This window comes from Pipistrellus kuhlii, unplaced genomic scaffold, assembly GCF_014108245.1.
Source record: "Pipistrellus kuhlii isolate mPipKuh1 unplaced genomic scaffold, mPipKuh1.p scaffold_m20_p_1, whole genome shotgun sequence".
Classification (NCBI taxonomy): Eukaryota; Metazoa; Chordata; class Mammalia; order Chiroptera; family Vespertilionidae; genus Pipistrellus; species Pipistrellus kuhlii.
The window spans coordinates 11,692,621-11,710,320 of NW_023425404.1; the positions used below are offsets into that span (position 1 = coordinate 11,692,621).

At 41.5% G+C, this 17,700-nt stretch overlaps 1 protein-coding gene across 9 annotated transcripts in view; it reads left to right on the forward strand.

Moving 5' to 3' along the window:
- MLH3 (mutL homolog 3) overlaps positions 1 to 13,830 on the forward strand; it is a 34,637-nt gene extending 20,807 nt beyond the window's left edge. For 5 of the 9 annotated variants that reach the window (XM_045578543.1, XM_036431024.2, XM_036431003.2 and 2 more), the window contains 4 exons: positions 8,289 to 8,312; positions 8,415 to 8,493; positions 10,656 to 10,807; positions 13,426 to 13,830. In XM_045578543.1, the coding sequence (XP_045434499.1) occupies positions 8,289 to 8,312; positions 8,415 to 8,493; positions 10,656 to 10,807; positions 13,426 to 13,545 (375 nt within the window). In that variant the 3' untranslated portion in view covers positions 13,546 to 13,830. Of the gene's footprint in view, positions 1 to 8,288; positions 8,313 to 8,414; positions 8,494 to 10,655; positions 10,808 to 13,425 lie in introns of those variants that run through there. The other 4 variants (XM_036431034.2, XM_036431045.2, XR_004986800.2 and 1 more) reach the window with 2 other exon arrangements.
- Positions 13,831 to 17,700: the final 3,870 nt, after the last annotated feature.

The window sequence follows — 17,700 nt, forward strand, 5'->3', positions numbered from 1 at the left end:
ACCTTCTCTCTAGCGTCAATAAATAAAAAATGTATAAGTAAAAATAAAATAAAAAGGAAATGTCTTGCAAAACAGCAGGAGCTTGCCAAATACGGAAGAGGGGAGAAGGGCACTCTGAACAAAGGAACAGATATTAGAGATGTGATGCAGATTCTGTGTACAGGGAACTACCAATATAAATGGTTCAGTTAAGATATATATGGGGTAGTGGTGGACCAAATGAGACTAGATAGACCAAATCATAAAGGGATAGCATATTCTGCTCAGTAATTTGCACTTTATGCTATGGACAGCCAAGAAGAAGAGTGAGATACGTTATCACAGCATTTTAATATGGCTACACGTATATGTTTGGTAAAGGTCTGGAAAGCTGCTGCTGGGATGTAGCATTGTGGGGGTTGAAGAGGACCATTACTTCTTACTTATGTTTCTTTATCTCTTTTAAAAAAGCATAATTTACTTTGACTTTATTGCCTTTTTTTCCTCCTTTTCTGTTTTCTATTAGCATTTTCTTCATTTCTTCCCCTCCTCTCCCATTGGCTTAGAAGTTAGATTTGCATATTGAATAAGGTTTAGATGAAATTTTTTTCTCCTTTTTCTTCCTAAACCACACAAAAAATCAACCATCACTCCTCTCCCATTTTCCATGTTGTTGTTGCCTATTTTAATTTTACCTTATTTTTAATCTCCCTGGTAGTCATTAATTTTAAAGTCAATATTTATTTAGATCAGTGTGGTTGGCAAACTCATTAGTCAACAGAGCCAAATATCTTCTGAGAGCCAAAATTTTTAAACTTAAACTTCTTCTAACGCCACCTCTTCAAAACAGACTCGCCCAGGCCGTGGTATTTTGTGGAAGAGCCACACTCAAGGGGCCAAAGAGCCGCATGTGGCTGGCGAGCCGCAGTTTGTTGACCACAGATTCAGACTAACCAAAATGCTTAACAGTCTTTGGTCACTGTTACTTTTTGCATCCTACTTTGTGTTAATTTTTTTTTTACTGAAGTAAATCTCTTAAAAGTTCTTTTAAGAGTCCATTAATGATAATCTGTCTTTGAAAACAACTTTATTTTGCCTTCACACTTGTATGATCGTCTAGCTAAAAACAGAATTCCATATTGTCAGTTATCCTTCAGCATTTTGAAAATATTCCATTACTTTTTTTGTGTGATGACAAGGAGATTAATGTCTAGATTACTGAGGGAATGATTTATTCCTTCAGGAGCATAATTTACACAGAGGCCACTAATCTCAACATTAAATATTAAAGAAATAAAATACTTAATTAAAAACAAAAACCAGCCGAAACCGGTTTGGCTCAGTGGTAGAGCGTCAGTCTGCCTGAAAGGTCCCAGGTTCGATTCTGGTCAAGGGCATGTACATTGGTTGCGGGCACATCCCCAGTAGGGGTGTGCAAGAGGCAGCTGGTCGATGTTTCTCTCTCATTGACGTTTCTAACTCTCTCACCCTCTCCCTTCCTCTTTGTAAAAAATCAATAAAATATATTTAAAACAAAACAAAAACAAAAAACAAAAACCAGTCTTAGCTCCAAATTCAAATAAATACAATATTCAATTACTTTTGACATTCTATTTTGCTATTAAAGACCATTGTCAATCTAATTATTATTTTGTAGGTAATTTGATTTTCTCTCTGGTTTACTTTAAGATTTTGTTTTTGGTATTCTGCACTTTCCCTATGATTTATCTTTGTATGAATTTATTTTCATTTCCTTCTTGAAATTCATCATACTTCTTCACTATGGAAAATGTACACTTATTATCATTTCAAACACTGCTTCTCCCTCATTTCTTGTCTCTGAGAAGTCCTGTGAGATGTCTACTTGACCTTATCTTTCTCTTTTTCATGTCTTTTAACTTTTCTTTCATACTTACCATTGTTTTATTTTTCTTTGATGTATTCTGGGAAATTTCCTCATCTTCTAGTGAACTAAATTTTCTTTTCACCTACTATCTAATTAGATGTTTAACTTGTCCACTGAGTTTTTTAAAATTTCAATCACTTTCTTATTTCCAAAATTTTGGTTCTTAAATCTATCAGGGTTTTTTTTCATGGTATCCCATTTTATTCATTATGGTTTCTTTCTTTCTTTTTAAAAAAATATATTTTATTGACTTTTTACAGAGAGGAAGGGAGAGAGACAGAGAGCTAGAAACATCAATGAGAGCGAAACATCGACCAGCTGCCTCTTGCACACCCCCTACCGGGGATGTGCCAGCAACCAATGTACATGCCCTTGACCAGAATCGAACCTGGGACCTTTCAGTCCACAGACCAATGCTCTACCACTGAGCCAAACCGGTTTCAGCTCTTTCTTTCTTCTTAAAAAAATATATTTTATTGACTTTTTACAGAGAGTAAGGGAGAGTTAGAAGCATTGATGAGAGAGAAACATCCATCAGCTGCCTCTTGCATGCCTCCTTCTGGGGATGTGCCTGCAACCAAGGTACATGCCCTTGACCGGAATCGAACTTGGGAACCTTTAGTCCGCAGACTGATGCTCTATCCACTAAGCCAAACCAGTTTCAGCTCATTATGGTTTTTTACTCCTTTATCTCTAGCGCTTTCTATTTGGAGTGCATGCAAATCCACATTAACTTAGTGTACCATTTTTTTTCTAGACATCTGAATTACTTTATTAAATATATAAAAATAAAAATTAGAAGATATACTTAGTGGATAAATTGTGAGATAGGTTGATATTGAAAAGATTTGAGGTAGGCAGAGCAGCTGAGAAGTTATTGCACTGGTTCAAATAGGAGAGGATGAGGATTGCATTAATCAGTGATAATTCAGAGGAGGAACATAATTTGGAAGGTAGAATCCAGAGGACCTAGTAAGCAATCCTATATAATAAAACCCTAATATGCAAATCAACCAAACAGCAGAATGACCAGTCACTATGATGCGCACTGACCACCAGGGGTAGATGCTCAATGCAGGAGCTGTTCCCTGGTGGTCAGTGCACTCCCACAGCGGGGAGTGCCGCTCAGCCAGAAGCCAGGCTCACGGCTGGTGAGCACAGCAGTGGGGATAGGAGCATCTCCCGCCTTCAGACAGTGCTAAGGACATCCCCCAAGGGCTCCCGGACTGCGAGAGGGTGCACGCTGGGCTAGGGACCCCTTCGGAGCCTGAATGCTGTGCACCAGGCCTCTAGTAGAATAGAAAAGAACAGATAAGTAATGATTCTGAGGGTTCTAACTCAGATGACTGGAAGGAGGGTGGTGCCATTGCCAGAAAAAGGAAATAGAGGAGGAGGAATACTAGTGCACCTAGGGAGTTAGAGTCTAAGGTAGGGGTGTCGAACTCAATCAGAGAAGGGGCCAAAATCTAAAATCCAGCCTAAATCGCGGGCTGAATAGTTTACTGAACAGTCATAAACTGACAATGTTAACCAGAAATGTGAATTTAAAATGAGTGGAACAATCTTTTCCTTAACAGTGCTGTTAACCAACTCACATGCTATCAAGCAAAACAGTAATATTGGTATCAAGCAAAACAGTAATATTGGAATGTACCTAAAATGCTCATTGTTTTGTTTTCTGGCTAGATGTCTGACACCGTTTTCCCCGGATCAATGAGTCAATGTTCGGTTTTATTTCTTGGGCTGTAGCAACCCGCAAAACAGCATGGAGGTTGTCATCGGTAATGCGTGATCTGTGCTTGTTTTTGTTCAGATTCATTATTGAAAACATCTGTTCACAAAGATAGGTGCTCCCGAACATGGATAGAATACGGGCAGCATGAAGTCGGAGCTCTGGCATTGAGTCAGGGGGCAGTAGAGGGTAGAAGTCCTCAATTTCAACATCCTGAAACCTTGATTTCAGGCCACTGTCAGACTGAAGCTCGATTATCTCCATCTGAAGGTGATGGGGCACATTGTTGACATCAACTGTAAAAGGATTGGCAAAGATGTCAAAGCCTGAGTGCTGTGTTCTAAAGTCAGAGAAGCGCCGCTCAAATTCACTTAGTAAACGGCTAACTTTGGTAGCCAGCCGACTGCAAGGAAAAGTATCAGAAATAGTGGTTGAGATACTCAAACAAACGGGAGAGTGGGCAAGATTGTCCTGTTCCAGTTGGGATTTCCATAGTTGAAGTTTACGCTGGAATGCTGTGATCATGTCAGACATCTTCGTGATGACTTGTTTGCGTCCCTGCAGCTTCAGATTCAGTTGGGCGAGATGCTCGCATATGTCACACATCATAGCAAAATCACATAGCCAGGCGGGATCCGACAGTTCAGGCAAGGGCTTTCCTTTACTTTCCATGAAAAGAGCAATTTGTTCTCTGAGCTCAAAAAATCTTTTGAGGACTGCACTCTTGCTCAGCCATCTTACTTCTGTGTGGTATGGCACGTCTCCATGCTCTGCACCCACCTCCTGTAAAAACTGCTGGAACTGGCGATGATTCAGGCCACGTGCCCGTATAAAGTTAATAGTTTTAATGACTGTGGTCATTATGTCATTCATGTCCAGAACTTTTCCACACATAGCCTCTTGGTGGATAATGCAATGATAAGTAATCAAGGGTGTGTGACAGTGACTTTTTTGCATTCTTTCCTTCATTAGTCCAACCAAGCCTTTCTTTTCTCCGCACATTGAAGGTGCGCCATCGGTAGTTAGCCCCACCAACTTTTCCCAGGGTAATTTAAAATTATTTATAGATTTCTCCACAGCCTCAAATATATCTCTACCAGTCGTCGTCCCATGCATGGCAGCTACATCCAAAAGTTCCTCAGTGACAGAGAGGTCGGTCTTCGTAGCACGTATAAAGATGGACAGCTGCGCTGTATCAGTGTTGTCTGTGCTTTCATCAATAGCAAGTGAAAAAGCGAGATAACTGCATGCCTGTTCGGCCAGCTGTGATGATAGATTTCCTGAAAGTTCTTGAACTCTATCTGCAATGGTGTTTCTTGACAAACTGACATTTTGAAAACTCTGTATCTGGTCTGGGCATACTTGCTCACACACTTTTAGCATGCATTGCTTCAAAAAGGCACCCTCTGAAAAACACCTTGAAGTACGGGCAATTTCTTCAGCCACTATAAAGCTTGCTTTCACTGTAGCATCATTTTTCGCTGTAGCCTTTGTAAACATTTGCTGCTGTGATTGTAGTTTGCCTTTTAGTTCTTTAACAATTTTATGCTTTTCTTCCAAAGTATATTTGCCATACTTAACATTATGTTTGGTGTCAAAATGACGACGTATATTGTACTCTTTCATCACCGACACTGTCTCATAACACAATATACACACTGGTTTGCCCTCTCTAAGCACAAACATGTATTCATTTTCCCATTTGTCATTAAATTGTCTGCCTTCACCGTCAACTTTTCTTTTCCTGGACATTTTGGGATCAATATTGGCAGTAAAAGATGTAGTTTATTGGAAATCTGTGTTAGAAGGAAAAAGTTGAAAACTGCACAGGGATAGCTTGATTTGGCAGATGGAGTGGAGAAAAAAAAAGTCAGTCAATAAATGCCTGGCTGGGTACAGATAGCAGATTCTGTTGCGATTTTTATGCCTGCACTTTATGCCAGGAACTGGCAGCTTCTGCTGTGTATTTTTTATGCCCGCACACTCACTCTCTCCTCTGCTCTGCCACCCTCACAACCACATCGGATGCCAGACTATAGGTCACGCCTCCTGAATCTTGCGTGACTTGTTATCTATGTGCATGCGTAATAGATAGCAAGTACAGCGGCCAGCGAGGCGGCTGGAGAGATCACAAGCCTCCTATGTCACCGCGCGTCATTGTGATGGAACGCAGTGGAGTGCAGTGATGACAGCGCGGTGCGGGCCACATTGCAAGGCCTGGCGGGCCGGATTTGGCCTGCAGGCCTTGTGTTTGACATGTGTGGTCTAAGGGTAGGTTTACTAGTAGATACACTGAATGTCTTCAAATGGGGATGTCCAGTAGATAGGCAGACCTGCAGACCTAGCACTTGGAAAAGAAATCTGGCTACCCATTCCTATTTGGAAGTTAACAGTATATATATACTGAGTGGCCAGATTATTATGATCTCTGAATGTATAATAATCTGATCTGGCCACTCAGTATGTGTGTGTGTGTGTGTGTGTGTGTGTGTGTGTGTGTACAGATATAATGAATTTGTGCATGGGTGGGATCTGGCCAGGCTGGCCAAGGGGAGGGGACATGGGTGGTTGGCTGGTCTGCCTGCTGGTCGAACTCCTGGTCAAGGGGACAATTTGCATATTAGCCTTTTATTATATAATATCAGAAGCTGGTAAAGGGTCTAAAGGAAGTGAGATTGTCCAGAGGAAGTATGAAGAAAAGAGCAAAGAGCTGAACATTCAGCAAATGTTTTAGCAAAGGTCTGGAAAGCTGCTGCCCAAAAGAAGAAACTGTAAAGGATCATCAAATGTATTTGGTCAGCCAGGGAGGAGGAAAATTGGGAAAAAGCCAAGGAAAGTTTTAAGCAAGAAGGAAATGGTTAACAATAGCAAGTTGGATTTGGCAGTCATGAGGACATTGGTTACCTTGTGGAATCATTTCCTGGGAGTTGGGTGAGACCGAAGACAGATTGCTATGGGTGAGGGAGTGAAGGAGGGGGAGTGGAACTAACTATACTACTCTTTCAGGAACTTTGGCAGCATACAGAAGAGAGCTTTTGGATTATGTTGATTTTACCCTTTCCAAAACCGCCCTTTGATCAGACAACTTTTGCTTTGTTTTCAGCATTGCTCTTTTCTCCCAACATAGCTTATTTTTCCAAGGCTCCTCCTCCAAATTGTCTTAAATCCAAAAGATAGGATCTGTTAGAATCTTTTGTTATTCAATCTCTAAGTATTTAACCAGAAAATTACAATAAAAACTTTTCATAAAGTGACTTCAAAGACTATTGGGTAAGGAGTTTATTTCTGATTGAAACAAACCTTATGGTTTCAGAAAATCTTGATTATGTTAAGTCAGGCTGATCAGGAGAGATTCTGTTGATGCTGGAAGAAGCTGGAATCGTTTTGGTATCTTAAAGAAAAGGTAGCTACTTGGACCCTAGCAGTTGAACGATCACCAATACATCTTCGTATACGTTCTATCCTCTAGCCTGATGAATGAGCCATTTTAATATTTAAATTATCTAGCATTAATTGAATGATTAAAATATGAAATAAACAGACAGTAAGATCTATCTTCCCCTCACCAGGCTTACAAATTGTTGTTTTACAAGCCCCAGATATACAGGCACAAGAGAGAATAGCAAAAAAGTTAGGTTTTATCTGTATCCACACTAAGCCTTGTTAGCGGGTCAGATATTATGAGATATCTTTCTGTTCAGATTTGTTTGGAAAAATGGGTGGCTTTTAAAAAAAATGTATAGTATACACAACCTAGCTGTTTATATCTTTGCTCATTTATAAGCATTTTAGACTAGAGTGTATATGGAATGGGGAGAGAATTTTCTGAGTCTGGTCTAAAAAGAAAATCTACCATGTTGTAATCTTAGGAAGCTAATTTATACATTGCCATTTCTAGGAGTAAAGAAATCCCGTGTTTTCTTATAATGAAATAATTATATGTACCAATCTCAAAACAGTTACTTCCAGAAGTTAAACAAAGTGGTAGGGTGAACTAGTGTCTGATTTAAATTTCTTTAAAGACCTTTTATAAATATTAACATCTTCAGGGATATAACTGTTAAAAAAGGCTGCCCTTGGGCAGAGATATATTAGTGAGGAGAAACTTCTCAACAAGATTCCTCAGAAAATATGCTTTTTGATCTGAGGGGAATTGTAAAAAAAAGAAAGAAAAAAAAAGCCCATGGGAACGAACATGACTACTTATGTTTACAATATCTAAGCAAGTGTTATATATACTGAGTGCACAGTTGTGTTGATAATTCTTGTATATTTATTCAGTTCCTGTGTAATATTACACTTGTTCTGGTTGAGATTATGAATACAAACAGACAGCCTCTTAGTGAGATGCCTCCCTACTATGCAGAAACAGTTGAATCATCAAGGCTACTCTCACCAGTTACATAATCTCATGAGTCGATGAGCTGTCTCTGGAGGAACTTTCAGTAGCTAATATATTCTTTATTTAATAAGAGTTCTAGTCAGTTGTCTTTTATTTCATATTTAAAATGCCTTACAATAAATAAATTGTTTGCACCTACGTGCTGTATTGCTGGAACTCTCCTTCAGGAAGCATATTTTAAAGAAGAAAATTGGAATGTTTTATAAACTATCCAAGGGCAAGTATAATGTAACAGTAGATTAATGCCTGTTTTCCTTGTTGCTTTGTAGGAATTTATTCGAGAACAAGTGGAGGTAAACTTTTCTCTTCTTTGGGGTTTCACACAAGGGCACCACACAAAAGACACCACTGTCCCATTTCCTTTCCCATTAATAAAGCCTGTGTTTATGCATTAGCTAATCCAGACCACAGGAGGCATCCAAGGGACACTGCCACTGACGGTCCAGAAGGTGTTGGCATCTCAAGCCTGCCATGGTAAGACTCAACAAACAGCGACAGCACCTCTGCATGCTGAGCACTGGTGGGGGTACAACACGTATGAAAGAATTGGAAGGTACATTTACTACCCCTCTGGGTGGGCACAATTCAGGTTAAGAAACTGAACACACTCAAACTGAACACTAGAAAACTATGTTTGCAAAGGGAAATACCAACACATAGATTTTACCGTAATGCAGATTGAATTATATGAGTGGAAGAGTAACTCCTAGAGAAGATATATTTTGAGTCAAGTTTTGAATGAACTGAGGGACATGGATTCACAGGATAGAAGGGAAAGTTTACTGCAGGGGGAGGAAACAGTCTATGCAGACCAGAGGCACAGCAAAGAGTACCAATAAATTAAACTGGTAAGAAAGAAGTCTAGAAGGTCACAACAAAACCTTTAGATTTTATACAGAAGGCATTAGAATAATCAAGGGTTCTATGATAATAATATCATATGTAGGGAAATATGATAAAACTAGAGGCCTGGTGCACAAAATTCATGCATGGGTAGGGTCCCCAGGCCTGGCTGGCGATCAGGGCCGTTCAGGGCCTTCCATCTGTTGACCAGGGCCTGCCTTCCCCGGCTGCCCGCTTGGGCCTTCCTTCGTTCCGTACCGCCCCTAGTGCACAGCATAGCAAGCGATCAAACTCCCAGGCAAACTCCTGAGAGGACACTTTGCATATTAGCCTTTTATATATACATATAGATATAGAAGGTAGATTCGGAGGAACTTACCTTAGGGGTCCTGACAGCTACAGAATCCCCTGCAACTGTCATTGACCACAAAGGGATCTCCAGTTAACTGACACCCTCCTCTGATCTCTCTCCCATCAACCTTCTCTTCACTTCCTGTCTTTTTTCGCTAAGTAACTAGTCACTCAGGAATTTGTCTCCTATAAATATCCTAACCTCCTTTTATCCTGTCTTTACTCCACAAATGTGCACCATCACCAAATTTCACCATCTCTGCCTTCAGAATGTATCTTAAAACTGTCTGATATCATCTGTCTCCACTGCTACCTCCCTCATTCTTGCCACTTGAATCCTCTTACTTAGTCTCCCCACATCCATTCTGTCTCTGCTTCAAGCTACTTTTCCCTCAGCACCCAGAGGAATCTTTTTGAAACGTCCCTGTGAGCATGTCATTCTTCTAACTAAAAGCTGTTAAGATTATTCATTGCTGTTAGGATAAACATTTTACTCCTCACCCAGGCTTGCTGGGGGCTTCACGATCGGGCCTCTGCCTCTTGTTTCCTCTCACTTTCCATCTTGCCCTTTACATTCTAGCCTCTTCCTTGGCCTCATTCTTATGTTTCTGCACCTCTGCATTTGCCCTTTCCTCCGTCTGAAATGCCTTTCAGTTCCTTCTTGTCTTTCTAAACCTAAGGTCTCAGATTAAGTGTCATTTGCCAGGGAAGCCTTCCCTGATCTCCTAAACTGGGTTTTCCTATTACATTTCTTTCATACTCTACATTTTACAAAACTTATAATTTAAGTCTATAATGTAAAATGTATTTTATATATTTATATATAAATATGTATTTTATCATTTAAGTTATTGTGTGATTACTTATTTAATGTTTATCTCACCTTTTAGACCCATTAAATCATAAACTTTATGAGGGTGAAGATCCTTTTCGCATTCACTGCCTAGCATAGCTCCTAATACAAAGTATATGCTTACAAGTATTCATTGATTAAGTTAATGTATGCGTAAAGGCAGTTCTGACAATATGCATTTAGATTAAGATTATTATGGAAATAGAAAAAAAAATAAGCAAATGAAATGGACATTGTAGAAAACAATCAGAGATCTTGGTGCTACACTGGCTATGGACAAAGGATGACCTTGACTTCATAAACATATAAGAAGTAGGCAAAAATATTGCTCTTGCCTCTTTGAGAAAAACTCTGAAAGCAAAACCTTAACCTGTTAAGGAATGCCTCCTACAGGGCTTAGAAAGACAAAGGCTTCATAGGAAAAGCTGAGAGGGAGGCCAGTCCTGAAGCCTGAGTTTCAAGCAGCATTAAAGCCCCATGAGAGAGCCTCAAACATTTTACTTTCCCCAGAGACTTGGCTCTGACCCAGGGTCAGCGTTGGTTTCCCACAATATACACCGTAACCTTCTTGTTTCTGTCTTTCGTTTAGGGGCCATTAAGTTTAATGATGGCCTGAGCTTAGAGGAGAGCTATCGCCTTATTGAAGCGCTGTCCTGGTGCCAGCTGCCGTTCCAGTGTGCTCATGGGAGACCTTCTATGCTGCCGTTGGCTGACATAGACCACTTGGAGCAGGAAAAACAGGTACAGTGATGACTAACAGAAGAGGAAGCAGAGTTTATCTGCTTTTCCTTTTTCAGATGCTATTATCCAAATGTAATGTCTTAATCCTTCCCAAAACAGGAGATTTCTGAAAATTACACATTGGAAGTTTATTTTGAATTTCAGCTTCTAGCTCAAATTCAAAATGGAGCTTAGGCGGAACTGTCAGATTATACACACGATGCCTTTGTATTTTTTAAGTTTACCACATGTACAGACTGGTGTATTCTAAACATCTGTTGCCTATTGGCTCTAGATTTGATAGGATGCAGAAATTCTGGGGTTACAGAAAGTTGGTAGAAACAGCAAATTCACTGCTGGCAAATGGAACCTAAACAGCCAGTTGCTTGGTGGCACTTGCTGGAAATGGTAGCTACCTCCAAAGACCTCTAGAGTTATGATTTGGGCATTATCAGGCCGGGGGAAGCAAGCTTAGGAGATTTCCACATCAAGCTTCGGCCCTGATTACTCAGCAGCCCAAGAACAATGATGTCGATAATACAATAAAGGCACAGTGATTAAATTACTTTTCCTGTTCTTGTTACAATCTTAAATGAAACAGAACATGAAAGTATAATAGTAATATCCATGTTGCTGCTTTCCAAAATATTACTTATACTGGAGGCCTGGTGCATGAAATTCATGGGTTGGGGGGCGAGGAGTGGGTGTGGGTTTGTCCCTTAGCCTAGCCTGCACCCTCTCTAATCTGGGACCTCTTGAGGGATATCTGACTGCCTGTGACTAGGCCAACCTGGTCGCCCCTGTCCTCCCCTGCTGGCCTGGTCCCACCCACTAACCTCCCCTGCAGGCCTGGTCCCCCCAACTCCCTTCCCCTGCCAGCCTTATCACCCCTAACTGCCCTCCCTTGCGGGCTGGTCACCCCTAACTGCCCTCCCTTGCAGGCCTGGTCACCCCTAACTGCCCTCCCTTGCAGGCCTGGTCACCCCTAACTGCCTTCCCCAGCCGGCCTGGTCACCCCTAACTGCCCTCCCCTGCAGGCCTGGTCGCCCCTAACTGCCTTCCCCAGCCGGCCTGGTCACCCCTAACTGCCCTCCCCTGCAGGCCTGGTCGCCCCTAACTGCCTTCCCCTGCTGGCCTGGTGGCCCCCAATTGCCTTCCCTTGCCGGCCTGGTCACCCCTAATAGCCCTACCTTGCCAGCCTGGTTTCCCCCAACTGCCCTCCCCTGCTGGCCTGGTGGCCCCCAATTGCCTTCCCTTGCCGGCCTGGTCACCCCTAACTGCCCTACCTTGCCAGCCTGGTTTCCCCCAACTGCCCTCCCCTGCAAGCCTGGTCACCCCCAACAGCCCTCTCCTGTAGGCCTGGTTCCCCAACTGTCCTCCCCTGCAGGCCTGGTCCTGCCCAATGTTTTTTGTGTGTTTTTTTTTAAATATATTTTATTGATTTTTTACAGAGAGGAAGGGAGAGAGATAGAGAGCTAGAAACGTCGATGAGAGAAACATTGACCAGCTGCCTCTTGCACACCCCCTATCGGGGATGTGCCCGCAACCAACATACATGCCCTTGCCCGGAATTGAACCAGTGCTCTCCACTGAGCCAAACTGGCTTCGGCTGGTCCTGCCCAATTGACCTCCCCTGCAGGCTTGGTCCCTCCCAATTGCCTTTTCTTGCAGGCCTGGTCCCTCCAAATGCTCTCCCCTGCAGGCCTAATTGCCCACCACTGCCCTCCCCTGCCAAACATCTTGTGTCCCATGGGGGTGGCCATCTTATGTGTTGGTGTCACATTCAACTAGCATATTACTCTTTTATTAGATAGACTGTTTTTAAATCCTCACATGAGTATATGTTTTTATTGATTTTAGAGAGAGGAATGGAGAGGGAGAGAGAGAGAGACATTGATGAGAGAGAGACATCCATCAGTTACCTCCTGTATGCACCAGGGGTGCCGGCCTGGTCACCCCTAACTGCCCTACCGAATTCACAACCTAGGTATATGCCCTGACTGGGAATTGGATTTGAAACCTTTTGGCATATGGGGGATGACCCTCCAACCAACTGAGCCACTTATCCAGGGCCTAAATCTTTTCTTTTGCTTCCCTTTCCTAAGGGTTATAAAATCACTTCTTGTATGGGGTTTTCAGGTATTGATGTTTTCTAATCCAGCAGATTTTACTCTGTTAAAGACTTCTTTTGTACCTGGCCAGTGTGGCTCAGTAGCTGAGTGTCAGCCTATGGAACCAGGAGGCCACAATTCGATTCTTGGTCAGGGCACATGCCCAGGTGTGGGCTTGATCCCCAGGAGGGGGCGTGCAGGAGGCAGCCAGTCCATGGTTCTCTCATCATCGATGTTTCTATTTCTCTTTCCCTCTCCTCTCCTCTCGGAAATGAATAAAAACCTATTACAAACACACACACCCTTTTTGCTTTACATGACAGTGAACAAAAAGAAAAAAAGTTTTGTCTTGAAGAGATGGGGAACTAGACTTAAAGTTTTCAGTCCCACTTATCTTAGAAAATCTATACTCTCTCTGAACCCAGAAATTGGAATCTAAACAAATTTGAATAGTGATAATTAGGAAATACTTATATGCCACTTGGCTTTTCCTACTGGTAATTGGAATTACTTACTTTCTTTCCATAGATTAAACCCAATCTTGCCAAACTTCGCAAAATGGCCCAGGCCTGGCGTCTCTTTGGAAAAGAAGGATGTGATACAAGGCAAAGCCTGCAGGTATCCATGCCTCCTTGTGAGCCACTATGAGAACACAATTACTGATCTATAAAGATCCAAAAGGGATGCTAACGATATGCCTCTGAGCAGAGAGCATAACCAGCAGGTACCAGCAGTCTTGACCAGAGCAGCCCAGTGCACCGAGCAACCTGTCAGTCTTCCTTGAGCCAATGATCCCTCTAGTTGAGTAGTCGGATGGAATTCAAGCCTAAAGACACTTCATTCGTTTGCATCCATGGACACAGGAGGATGCCCTATAATACTTACTTTTTGTAACTTATTTATGGATAAAATTTAATTATTTTCTGATTGGTTGGTTGGTTTATGGTTTTCTTGGGATGTGGGTTTTAGTTTGTTTTGCAATTTTTTCCAGCTTCATAATTTGCATTGATGTTAACTTACCTAATGCTGAACTCCCAGGAATCAAGTCCACCCCCCTAGACTGCCCAGGGCCATGCTGGTAGCTTTCACCTCCCTTCACGTCCCTCTGCTGCTGCTTTACATTCTAAACCTCGAACTTAAAGAGTTTCTCTACCCTCAATAAAACCGCTCTCTGCAGTCTTCCACCAGACCTATAGTTACATTATTTTAGGGATAAAAACTATTGATAAGAGAAATAAGAACAAGGATAGAATAGAGAAATTAAAGTTCTTTTCTTCATTTTTTGTTTTATTGTCACTTTAAAAAATTCAGTGTAATGTTGTTCATATTCCAGAGTAGTAAAATGATGAAAGTACTATGAGCTTGTTTTTTAAAAAAGTTTTTGTACTTTATAAAGTATCTCTATGTGAAAGCAATTTTCATATCAGAAAACAGCATTTACTCTTTCAGCCTAACCAGGTGTGTTCTCTACATTTTTTCAGGAGTCAGGGTTCTTTTGGTCCCTTTCAAATTATATCTTGGTTTTATTACAATATGTGTATCTACCGTATTTTTCGGACCATAAGACGCACTTTTTCCCCCCCAGAAGTGGGGGGAAAAAGTCCCTGCGTCTTATGGTCCAAATATAGCCTACACATATACTTAAAAAAAAAAAAGTTTTTTTACTTGCCCGGCTCTGTGTGGTCTCTGTGTGCTTGCCCGGCTCTAAAATGGTTCTAAATGCTGCTGTTTTCTTTACAGGGTTGATTACATGTGTTTATGACTGTGATGTTGGGTTTTAATGCACATAAAATATTTTAGGACACTATTTGTTTCAGAATCTTTTTTTCTTCATTTCCCTTCTCTAAAAACTGGTGCGTCTTATGGTCCGGTGCGTCTTATGGTCCGAAAAATACGGTAATTGCCTCATAATTTCATTTGGGATTTTTCTGCAAATGCTTGTCAAGCCACTTTTAACTTGTATTTCCCCCACCTATTTAGATGACTTGATTTCTGGTTAATAAGACTCAATAGGCTAACGTCCTGTAGCAGGGGAAAAGGCAAAGCAAACAGCTGGCAATGTTTATTGCAACTGGGATGTTATACGATGAAAAAGATGATGCAATGAAAATTTCCACTTTTTTATTTCCTGACCAGCCTGCTCAAATTGGCCTTTGTATCTGTGGAATTATTTTCCTCCTTTTTAAATACAGGAAACAAACTAGTGCTCATGGAAGAAAAGTCTGTTTGCCAATAGCCCTGCAGTGAATCTTGCAGGAGCGATGAAGTATTGCATTCATTAGTGTGTGCCTCAGAGAAGGCTCATGGAAAGCCTTCGCTGGTTTTCAAGGGGATCCTTGTAGAATTACATAGTTGGAACTCCGAAGAATAGGCACCACTGTCTAGAAATGGTCTTTCTTCTTCTAAATACCATAGACGGTTTCATAGCTGGGAGAGGACCGCAGGAAGGAGGGTGCTTTCAGGGGGCTTTGCAAGGCCGTCAGGGGCTCTGCCTCCAGGCCCAGCGGGGGTGCCCTGGCCTCTGGACCTCTGTCTCCACTCTCCAGAGCTACACGGAGGCCAACTGTCCTGGGAGTTTTAAAATCTTTTCAGATGAGACCAATGTGTGGGATTTAAAAAAATGTTACAATACCTTTTATATAATGATGATGGGATACATTTCAAAAAGTTTTGCTATAATCTCAAACCACTGTTAATGGGAAATTAAGAGAGGATTTGAAAAAGTTCTCCATAATTATGTAACCAATTTTTCTAGCTAGCTTGGATCAATCAATATAAGAGATAATTATCCTATTTTAATAATTTATAAACTCAGTAGCATGCATCAGCATAAAACCAACCTATTAGCCAAAAATATCTAACATTACTTTGATTATTACTTATTAGGGTTCTGTTCTGGTTTGTTTTTAGCTCAGGTGCCATAATACATTTAAATTTTCCAATTTATCAATGGAATTATTCCATGGATACAAAGACCAATTTGAGCAGGCTGGTCAGGAAATACAAAAAATGAAAATTCTCATTGCAACATCTTTTTCATCATTTTTAGTGTTTGCAAAATAACTTTTATATATCTTTCCTATCTTACTTGAATTTCCTGGAAACCCGAGATAAGGTGTATTATTCTCCCCATTTTACAGAGGAGGGTAAAGCTGAAAAATATTAAGTGATTTATCTAAGATCACATAGCTAATAAGTAAAGCTGAGAGCGGTATCTAAGTTTTCTAGCTCCAATAACAAGAATAGCTACCATGTATACATTATTTCGGTCCTTACAACAATCCTCTTAGGAAGTGAGTATCTTTTTTACAGGGAGACTACTAAGGCTCAGAGATGTTAACTAGTTTGCTGAGGACCTACCTAAGAGAGCCGGAATTCAGACCCAGGTCTGTGTGGCTTTACATTATACACTCCTTCCCATTATGACCTCCATATGCTGCTCTATGTATTTTTAATGTATTAGTGATTTATCAGTTTAAAATTTAATAGTTCATTTTTATTAGATTCTGGTTGGTGGAGGCATCATTAACTTCAGAGTAAAACCGAGAGATGAGATGGGCAGTGAAGTTGTTCTTGAGAGTTCCTTTTTTTGGTAATACCCTCAAATTTTATTGAGAAATAAAGGTACATAACTAAGAAACATATATAACTATTACTGTAGTCAGGGAGAAAGGCAAGGAAACGACGATAGAATATGGTAACTTCTAGGTTTAGAGGTCACCGAGTTACCAACTGTATCTTTATTACTAAGATAAGAATCTGTCAGAATTGAGGCTAAAGCGAGCGATAGGAGAGGTCTCAGAAAGCTTAGTGTGTAGGCTGAAAGGAAGGGGAGAGGCTGAGGAGAAGGCTAGGGCAAGGTCCTGAATGTAGCTGAGCATCTGGGACTCCACCAGCAGTTGGCAATGGAGAGAGGCCTCAGCAATCAGACTTCCGAGCAAGGCAGAGGGTCAGAACAAAGAACAGCTGGGATCTGAGTCTAACAGAGTGAAACAAACCAGTCAACCAGAACGGGGCCAAGGAGGGGGCCAAGTTCTAGCAATGTGTAGGGGGCTGAGGAAGTCATGCCAAATGAGAACAGATGGAGCCAGTCAGTTCCTAGAGAGCACTGACAGCCAAGCTCAGCGGACGCTTCACCGGTAACAGCACATCTGAGAGAAGGGAATGGCATTTCCTGGCACAAAGAACTTTCTCCCTGCTCCCACCTGTAGTCCCACCCCATTCCATCAAAACTCTTTACAAAAGCAGGTTAGCAATGAGAACTGACTGGCATGTTTGCCGCTGTATGTCCTATTTCCACCCTCCCTGAGCTGAAGCTGCTCATTCACAGTGAGATGGCAAAAAGATGAGCTCAGAAGAGAGGAACACAAGTCTGGGAAACCACAAATCTGGATAATGTGTACCAAATAAACTCTTCTTTCTTCATCTTTCAGGAACTCCTGAGTCCCTCCTAAATATATTGCATCAGAAATTGTGGAGGGTATAAAGAAAGTGGGGGGGGGGGGTGTGATCCTATGGCTTGGTATTTTTCAAACCCTTGGGCATTTTCAACGCGTGCCCATTTGTCAAAGAGCACTCAGAAACATTTGATAAAGTTCAGGCGACCCCATCAAAGCCCATGGGAATCTGAGTGTCTTACATTTTGGAATCTATGGAGCAGGAAGCTAGTGACTCACGTAGCAGTCTGAAGAAGCTGGGTTTGGCCTGGCTCTGCCCACACAACTAGCCTGACTAAACAAGTGCTCTCATTCCCTTCAAAAGCGAGGAATGATAGTCCCACAAAAAAGTGGTGTGGAGTTAGCT